The sequence below is a fragment of the Branchiostoma lanceolatum genome, chromosome 2 (assembly GCF_035083965.1).
Source record: "Branchiostoma lanceolatum isolate klBraLanc5 chromosome 2, klBraLanc5.hap2, whole genome shotgun sequence".
Taxonomy (NCBI): Eukaryota; Metazoa; Chordata; class Leptocardii; order Amphioxiformes; family Branchiostomatidae; genus Branchiostoma; species Branchiostoma lanceolatum.
Window position 1 is genome coordinate 20,086,783 of NC_089723.1, and position 9,831 is coordinate 20,096,613.

Sequence of the window (9,831 nt, forward strand, 5' to 3'; positions counted from 1 at the left end):
CTAGTGCTGGGGATTTTTCAGCACTTGTTTTCCAGTGCTGAATTGTCCCCGAGCACTGGTAAATCCAGTGCGGAAGGCGTGGCTTTTGTACATCAGCACCTTTGACATGACCCGTGACCCAGTGGCACCGCCGCTCTGTCGCGCATTCAGTACTGGTAACGAGTGCAGAACTCCATTCAGCACTGGAAAACGAGTGCTGAGATAAGTTTCAGCACTGGAAAACGAGTGCTGAAAGAAACTCAGCACTGGAACACAGCGATTCAGCACTGGAAAACGAATGCTGAACTTTCTTCAGCACTGAAAAACCAGTGCTGAGGCCGATTCGTCCGTTGATTCAGCACTCAGAATACCAGTGCGGAAGGCGTGGTTTTCGTAGACTTGCCATTGCGAAGCTTCCGAGGTTAGCGTAGAGCGTAGAGAGGCGTCCTGAATTTAGCGTAATACGTAGTCGGCCGTCCGAATTTAGCGTAGAGCGTTATCATCATCGTATGATGATAATTTAATTTATCAAATTAATATCATGACATTCCTGGAACATCCAAATTCGTTGAAGATAACAATAGTACAAAACAAATTCTTTCTTACTGGAATAACGTTATCCATAGGCTCGGCCTAGAAATATTGTCGAAACGTAACATTATTAACATATTGCCCACACCTGCTTGACAGTGGATCAGTCCACAGGTAGGGGTCAGAGGGCATAGCCACCAAAACAAGTTGATCCAAGTTTACCGATGTAATTACGTCAATTTTACACACAGAAGAGGCATGTCAGCGACAGGGAAGCAAAGGGAAAGAGTTCTGATGGTTGGTCTGCTGTGTCAAGACATTCTTAATCTGGTACATCACTATCCGGCAGAGGATGAGGACGTTAGGTACGGTAGGTGGGGAGGGGGGCAGCAAAACGTGGGTGGGCGTGTTACCAATAATAAACCTCCTTGCAATAATGTTACAAAATCATGTTTTCTGAAGGCAAGTCCTTTTCACGTTAACGTTAATGATTCATCATAGTGGGTAAACTCTTGTTTGATAAAAGTTTCCATTGAAATTCTTGATACGTTTGCATAATTATAAGGTGTCGGAACTTCGCGCTATGACTTTGAGATGCAGAGCTGCAGCTGGACTCGACAACTTTTTTAAACAATTGCTTCACAACTTTATTTCGTAACACTAAATGTTATCATATTTGTAAGCCCTCCAGAGTAACTACAACTTGTATTTAGCTAGGCGGGGCCACGGTTGCAAAAACATGTAGTTGCTGCATTACATTTAGTGAAAGTCGCCCTTCCCGGAGTCACTAACAGCTTAAGTTCAGATCCTGAGTTGTTGATGTTATATAGGTGTGTGGACCAGTTCTGGCAGAAAGGTGGGAATGCAGCCAACAGTGCCTGTGTCCTGTCCAGTCTGGGAGAGACCACCGAGTACCTGGGGGCAGTGTCCTCTAGGGCTGAGGCAAGGTCAGAGGACACATGTTTTCAAACTAATGTAGCAAGAAGTAGAATAGTGTTTGTGTGTATGTGTGTGTGTGTGTGTGTGTGTGTGTGTGTGTGTGTGTGTGTGTGTGTGTGCGTGTGTGTGCGTGTGCGTGCCTGTACTGTGTGTGTGTGTGTGTGCATGTCTGTGTGTTTACATATGTGTGTGTGTTTACATGACTTGTGTATGTGTGTGTGTGTGTTTACATGTGTGTGTGTGTGTGAGTGTGCATTCTTGACGACCCACCTCAGGTGCTTACTATTGCATGACTTGAACTGTACGTTACAATGTCATGTAGTTTAGGTCAATGTTATGGTTTCTTTCAGAAGTCTTTGTATAATATGTTACTGAGAACGTAGCTACATAGTATTAGCTCTTTCATTTTTGTATTACAAATCTGAATATAATGTATTCTATCTATTCTACACATTTAGTTCAGCCCTGCAGGAGCTGCAGGACTTTAGTGTGCTGACAGAACACGTGGTGTACTCTGACCGTCCCATACCAACCTCATGTGTCATCATCAACATGCAGACTGGCTCCAGGACGATAGTTCATGGTGCCAGGTGTGATCAGAGCTTCAAAATGTTGTCTCTTTGAAGTGGTGATAGATAGATAATCTCATGATCAGCGCACAAGTACATTAATGTCACTCTGTCTCTGTCTCTCTCTCCTCTCTCTCTCTCTCTCTCTCTCTCTCTCTCTCTCTCTCTCCTCTCTCTCTCTCTCTCTCTCTCTCTCCTCTCTCTCTCTCTCACTTTCTCACTTTCTCACTCTCTCTTTCCCTCAATTTCTCTCTCTTTCTCTCTCTCTGTCTCTCTCATAAGCATAAACAAGCTAGCCTGATAAGGGTTCCAGTCCTTTCAGGGGGCCGGGGATTAAGCCCTCATAATTGTTTGTGGGCTGTTCATCAAATCTGGCAGAGACCTGCCCAACATGAATAGCTTATAATGCATAGAGGACAGTTACAGTCTACCAAGTTAATTCCGTAGACTGAGAATGAGATAAAATTGCTCAACACAATTAATTGAAAATGCCTGTTGCTATTCACATACAGAAACATGGCAGAATTAACAGCAGAGGATTTCAGCAATCTGGACCTTCATCAGTATAAATGGATTCACTTTGAGGTAAAAGAAACTACTGTATTCTTAATTCATCACATTAAGACTTATTATTAAATGAAATATGCAATTAGACCTTTCATGATTTGTGGTATGTAGAGAATGTACAGTCTTTGGCCCATTGGAATGTATCACATCAAATGTGAATATTACATTATTAACTTGACAATGTTTTTATTACATAGCAACTACCTAAGTCATCATGGTTTCTTATCCCAATTTGAATCTAATGGTGTGTTTTTGAAATTATATGAAAATGTCAAACACAACTGTAATTGTATCTAACAGTCAGTCATCTTGAGTCCCTCTTCTCTTGTGTCCATAGGGCAGGAACACTGCAGAAGTTTGCAAGATGATGGGAATTGTTGAGGAGTACAACAATAACGTGGCAACCCTTGATGATGTCATCACTTTGTCTACTGAGTGTGAGAAGCCCAAGTACAAGATGGGAGACCTCATTCCTAAAGTAGATGTGGTGAGTCCTTTACAAGCATTGAATGAATGATGATGGTGATGATGATAGAAATTGTTGTATCTTATCTGAATCAAACATTGAGTAAAACTTCCATACGGTGTTACTCACAGGTTCTGTAGTTGGTCAATACTGTTAAGTTGAGTACCCACTGTGATTATATTCAATAATGTAAGAATAATGATAGTTATTGTTGTACTCAATCTGATCGACATAATGAGTAGAACTTCCAAACAGTGTAACTCAAAGGTAGTTGCAATTGGTGAGTAGAGTTGTATTAAGCCAGTGCCCATGATGATGTTTGGGTGATTTGGTTGTTGGTCTAATGTCAGAAATTATTCTGAGCCAATCTCACTTCAAATCCAACCAAATGGCTGTCAAGGTCACGACTAGCATTTCCCGCCAATGTTACAACTGGCACTCAGAAGTGACTTTAAGGATATTTTTTCTACACAGCTGTTTGTGTCTAAAGAGTATGCAGAAAGCTGTGGTTTCTGCAATGCAGAGGAAACAGTGAAGAAGCTGCGGCAGAGAGTAAAAAAAGGGTAAGAACTAATCCGATCACTTCTATTTGATCAGCTGTCAATCAAATGTTATTTATACCTGACCTCATCCAAGGAGGAGGTTGCTATTTTTTTAAGTCTAGTTTGTTAAGTAAAGTTGTTAACTGACTTTGTCATGCTTTCATGAAATCAATACCGACTAGTCTTATATAGAGAACTCGTTCAGAATCTGTCAATAGTTTTCAGTCATGTTGATGTAAATTTCTTGTCTTTCAGAATCCGTCAATAGTTTTTAGTCATGTGTGACCCAAGCATAACTCAGACATTACCAACAATTTTATTACATGTACAGTTAACATACAAGTGACCTTGGTTAAATGTAGTCCTGAATCAAGAAATGGTTTGTCTGATCTTTCCTGGTAGGTGCACTGTGCTGTGTGCATGGGGCGACCAAGGAGCTGATGGTATCACTTCTGAGGGAACACACTACCATTGCCAGGCCTTCCCCCCAGAGAAGGTGGTGGATACTCTAGGTGCCGGGGACACCTTTAACGCTTCTGTAATCTGGGGCCTCTGTAGAGGCACTGGGTTGGAGGAAGCACTCAGGCTGGGATGTAGAGTAGCAGGGCAGAAATGTGGACAGGTTGGATATAAAAATCTGCACAGCTGAATCGAGCTGATGCATATTTTATATAATGATTTTATTTGCAAGTTCTTGCCCGAGGCTAATTGCAACATGAAACAATACATAGCAAGGGTATACTGTGCAGATAGTGCGAGTTAACAATGTTGACTAGTAGAACACATGGCTATTCTAAAAACTACTATGGAATACAATCTACGCTTTTTGGGTTTGACTTCTTTTTTGGAAGCAGTGGAAGACGAAGTGTCCCACTTTTTTTGTAATGAGTGGGTTTTGGGAGGTTAACAAGGTTCTAGTTTTATTTTCGTCAGTAAACGTTTGGAAATTGTGGTAAGTTTTGGAGGCTTCTTTAAAAAGCTCTTTTCTTTCCCGATCATTGAAGGGGCAGTTTGAGATAAAATGTATTTCGTCTACCACCGCTTTTGACATACAGTAGTTACATAATCTTTCCCCCACAGGTAACTTTTTGTACCGCCCTTTCTCAATTTCAAGAGGGTGGGCGCTAATTCTAATTTTGCTAATTGCCAATCTTAGCTCAAAGTTATCTGGTAACAGTAAATATTTTTCCATTGAGTATTCTGTTTTTAGTTTTTTGTAAAATCTTAAATTACCATTATCTGAAGACAATTGATAAAGAAACGTTTGAATGAATACATCTTCCAGCCTTTTCCTCAACAATGCACATATACGCTTCTTATCTAAAGGTGAATTCATAGAGTTCCAAAGAAAAGAGTAACCAGTATTGTCTAATATTTGTTTTACATGTTGTAGCCAGGAATTTTTACAGCTGTTAACCAGTATATGTTGTTGACATAGTTTTATAACATCAAAGTGTGTGAACTATGACACAAAGTGGAATGTGGGAAGAATAAGACATATTTCAATAGATGCAAATCAACATTGGATTTTTATTTTCTACAAGGGGGTCATGATTTGGTCATACCGGTATTATTGTATGGACGTAATAACCATAAAAGTATTGTAATTATGAAGTACATGTATCTAGATGAGGAATCTATTTGGAAGAATTGCTAGTACCTCATGGTGAAATGAAGATAAATTTTGTCCAGAGTCCTGGTTCAATGATTACGTTTTGCTTGTTCTAAGGTTTTAAAGATCATAACCTGAACGACAAAAAAAAAGCTCATGCTTTTGATTTTTCTTTAAACAAACCCATATATCCTATATTCCTTTGGTGGGTCATTTGTGCTGGCATCCAAATGCGTATATACTGTACTATAGGGTTATGGTAACGTTTCACTTTTGGAGTCATATTTATCTATCTATTGGTTTGGCTATTCAGCACGCACAGCCATGGCTGCCCAACTACTTAGCCCTGCTGGCAAAGACAAGACATTACAACTGATTTTTTACATGGACAGCATAACAAGCATAATAACAATATTTGAGATACATCTACATTAATATATCTATGATTCCAAATAAAGTCGGTCAGCTGGATATTGAAAAAGAAGTCATGATCAAACCCAAAGAAAACTAGCACCATGTAGATTTTAGAAATGTAGCATAGTATTAGACGCAGCTCTTAATATCATTGTGTTCATCATTATTATACATGTACTAGACAAGTATGTTGTTTGTACTTGCGATTAGCCCTCGAGCTCGGGAATGTATTTGCAATGTATTTGCACTTGAAACTAAATCATGTACGATGCGCACCCGGGGAACTCTAGGCCGAGACTGATCTAATTTCAGAGTCAGTCGATTTATCACGGTCAGGTTAACTGGGTTGTGTCAACAGACTAGATTGATCCCTTGCCAAGCGGCCCCACCACCGACCTAGATGGGAAAACCGGACCTGGTCGGTTGTGTTGTCAGCGGCTAATATCAAGAGGTTCACGGTCAGACAAAAAAGAATTGCGAACCCGCGTGCTATTTTGTCAGATATGTAGCTGCCAATGCTCTGCACGTATTTCGAATAAAAGCAATGCCAAGTTTATGACCGTTTATAAAATCGGCATCCGCGCCAGCAGTGAAGAAAAAGAATCTGCAGGCAACCATACTAATAAAAGGGAGAAAAGAAATAAATCTTAGTGACTTTCTCTGTATAAGAGTAATGATTTACAAGAAAGCTACCGCTGATTATAGCATATATACACAAGGAAGAGCCATCCGTTGAAAGGAAAGCTAAATTGGTGTGGGTTAATCCTCGGTACTTTGGAATGGCAACAGAGCTATTCATACACGAGATTGTACCCGGGGTTGCGCTGCATGGGTGCATATTTCGGCGGTTGCCGAGAGATCGCGATGTATTCGTTACTCTTCACCGTGATGTATCTAGGCAACACAGGCATGCCTCAAGTAACAATTATAACAAAGTAACTACCTAAAGGGGAGTTTAGTTGTGCAGATTGTTTAAACATCATCGATATAAGCAACAAGAACAACTTGTGGTTCATTTTTTTACTTTATAGAAGTAAGTGATACTGTTGAAAGTCAATATTGTTTCCAACACAACGCCTTATGGGGGACGCTGGGGTTCCGTTTCACGAGCAGCTGACGACTTTTCGTCACATTATACGAGATTATTGTGACAAGCTGGTAGAATAACTAGTTCAGAATCCGTCACTAGCTTTCAGTTGAGAGAAAGCAGCGGCCATGGCGGTAAGCGGTGACTCCACCTACGAAAAACAGCTCCAGAATTATGACTGCTCCTTCGCAGCTGGAAAGGCCAGGAGGAAGTACTTTAAGGAGGAAGTGTTCTGTATCTTCTCACCGGTGTACCCGACCGGCTCGACCCGCCAGCCGGCTAGCGCCTTCAACTCCGGGTGCTTCAGCGTGCGGCTCCGGCTGAACAGGCAGCCATCGCTGAGGCAGAGGTACGTGTTTACTGTAACTAAAAAATTGCGTAGTTGTTGTTCCTTTTTGTTGCTATCTTAAAAGTCATATCATCTTATTCAAGTTTCGGGCTAACCCTTTAAAACGCTATGGACCATGATTATGACTTTTTATCAACAGTGAAGTAAGTTTTAGTCTCTCAGCAAATTTTAACGGTACGGAATCGATGACGGAATTATATGGAATGAATGAGTGAGTGAGTGAGTGAGTGAGTGGAAATCAAATTCTATATGACTTTCATATTTCTGTATAGAACTGCAGTCACTTTTGAGTCTCTTTAAACTTGAGAAAGTCTGGAGTGAAACAGATTCCTGTGATGGCTCTACTGGCTCATCTTCAATGTAGTGTCATCGTGTTTCCACTGCGTAGCATCATACTCATACTTGAAATAGGACATCGTAAGAGGACAGCCAGATAAAGTTTCAAACAGTCTAAACCAATCTTAGTGAAGAAACGTTGGCAGCATGTCCTATCATCTCAAACTACGACACTCTTTACGATGAACGCAAAATGGTGTAATTTCACATCATTTAATGCTATCAAAATTGCTGAAATTGTCGGCATTCCCCTGTGACATAAAGTAACATTCCGGTAGCGTTCCGTGGCCTATTGGTTTGTACATTGTGTACTACTGCTTTTATTAGATGAGCACACCATTAGGAATGCGTACCGGTCCATTGGACATCTAAGCCCCAACACGTAAGGCATAAACTCAAACTCATAAACACAAAGATGCGGAGAATATGCAACGCTGAAGTTCATCAGGGAAGGTTGCCATGCAATGCAAATTGGTAGAATCGCTTAGAGATCACTTCCACTTGTTAAAGATGTCAAATATAGTTATATGTGGCTTGACATTTATGTATTCTGCATTTGCGTGTGACGAATCTTCATATCGTCCTGACTTTTAACATATACTCATTGACGTATTGAATCTTCACATGGTTATGCACACATACTATAGATAATGCTCTTCTGATTTGCTATTTGTTAGAAAGAAAATTATACATAACAAATAATTGTTTGGTTTGCACTTTTCAGGAAAACTCCGCTATTTCTGCACAACTACACCCAGCCGGGCTCCGGGTTCACTGTCCGCTAGCCACACGGTGCACTCCGATGAACCCACGGGAGGCCTTACCATTGCGTAGACTTAAAACTTGGGCTTGTTGAAGCATAGATATTGTTGTGTTTTGTTCCGCAATATTCTCGCGTTGTCATGTTTATATATGATGCAGACCTTAGCATCATGTGACTCTACGCTAAAACAAGTCTGATATCATGAATCAAATATTTGTTATCATCATACTAAAAAATTAAGAACTCATAACTGATGTTGATCAGCTGTGTCTGTTTATCTGTTAGATCTTCGCCGCGCCGTACCGTTTTGCGGCATATATAATCGTTATGCTCTTGTTTATCATGCAAACTGATAGTCCAACCATTAGGCGTGTGCTACGTCGATGATTCATGACGATCACTCTCCCCCATACCAACATGTCATCCATGTCAATATGTTCATAGAGTTCCACATCATTTATGTCCTTTTCAATGCTTCACATATCTGTGCAAAGTACCTGACATTACTCTGTATGTATTTGTGCCAAATCACTGTCTTTTGCTGGGTTTACACATGCGTGTTTTTTTTTAGTCGACTCAGGCATAGTACTGTGAAAGGAGAACCCAGCAGGCCACTCAAGTAGCGTTTTCTACCAGGAAAACTCCACTTGAACAGCTAGCGCTGGCCCAAAGCTCCTCACACCGTGACCCCGAGTCGACTCCGAAAACGTGTGCCTGTGTAAATCAGGCCATATGACTCGATGCGCTTTAATGTGATAACTGCGTGGTTGTTTCCGCACCTGTTACGCAAGGACTGAAGGCAGTTAAAGAATGGCCAGTACAAGATTAATGTTGTGAAATGAGTGCAATTCTGACCAGCTCGAATGTCAGCGCCTGTCGAGTTTCTATTTATAGCTGACCCATGTACCGATATATACAACTCGGCTGTTTTAATCTCTGTCGCAGTATTAGATGTCGTCATACTCCAACGACTGAAATATTGTCGTACTGTGTCTTGTATCAAACCTGTTACGGAGAATGTCGGTCCCGATAGGAATAAAAGGTCACCGTTTGCTGTAGAAGTGTGCTTGTAAGAAGACAAGATGGAGAGAAAGTTTAAAGACAGCGACAATTAAGATGAATATGTACATCGCAAAACTATAAAAGGAAACGTCATTCAGAAGAAGGTTTTAGGTTGCGGACATGCGTAAGATGACAAAGTCAGGATGTGGAGAAACGTAAATAAAATCTGCTAAAAGGTATTTTACTCTTGTATTGTCTTCTCTGGCTGTATTGATCGAAATTAAGGTACATATTTTGGCGCTTTCTCCAAAACTAAGTTTCGTTTTCTTTGGAAATCAGCCAAGCTTTTACTGTCCAATCAGAGGCTAGACTCCGACTTGTTTTGGATGACCTTTTCTTTTTGTCTGTTGCACATAGTAATTGCAGAGCACACTGTGTTTAATGTGCTGCTTTTGAAATTTGAAACGCACAGCCGTTCTTGATTTTATAAAATCCGTTTTGGGCTACTCAAGACATTTCAGTCATGTCCCTTCATTGTAACGTCCCCAATGTCCACATCCAACAGACTGCGCGCGTGTGTACATGTGTGTGTGTGTGTGTGGATGTGTACGTGTATGTGTGCGTGCGTATGAGTGTGTGTGTGTGAATGCGTGTGTGTGTGTGCGTATGTGTGTG

The 9,831-nt window shown here is 40.8% G+C and overlaps 1 protein-coding gene across 1 annotated transcript; it reads left to right on the top strand.

Annotated features, from left to right (window-relative positions):
• The first annotated feature begins 660 nt into the window (after positions 1-660).
• On the top strand, positions 661-9,395 carry LOC136427826 (ketohexokinase-like). The gene is made up of 8 exons (XM_066417005.1): positions 661-875; positions 1,341-1,457; positions 1,908-2,039; positions 2,531-2,603; positions 2,923-3,072; positions 3,526-3,614; positions 3,996-7,055; positions 8,116-9,395. The coding sequence occupies exons 1-7, from the start codon at positions 769-771 to the stop codon at positions 4,240-4,242; spliced, it is 915 nt and encodes a 304-aa protein (XP_066273102.1). The 5' UTR covers positions 661-768; the 3' UTR covers positions 4,243-7,055; positions 8,116-9,395.
• The last annotated feature ends 436 nt before the right edge of the window (positions 9,396-9,831 follow it).

Bases quoted from the DNA above. Each gene is read 5' to 3' on its own strand.
- LOC136427826 (XM_066417005.1), top strand. From the start codon at position 769: ATGTCAGCGACAGGGAAGCAAAGGGAAAGAGTTCTGATGGTTGGTCTG. The intron at 876-1,340 runs GTACGGTAGGTG...GATGTTATATAG, and splicing joins GCAGAGGATGAGGACGTTAG to GTGTGTGGACCAGTTCTGGC. The intron at 3,615-3,995 runs GTAAGAACTAAT...CTTTCCTGGTAG, and splicing joins CGGCAGAGAGTAAAAAAAGG to GTGCACTGTGCTGTGTGCAT.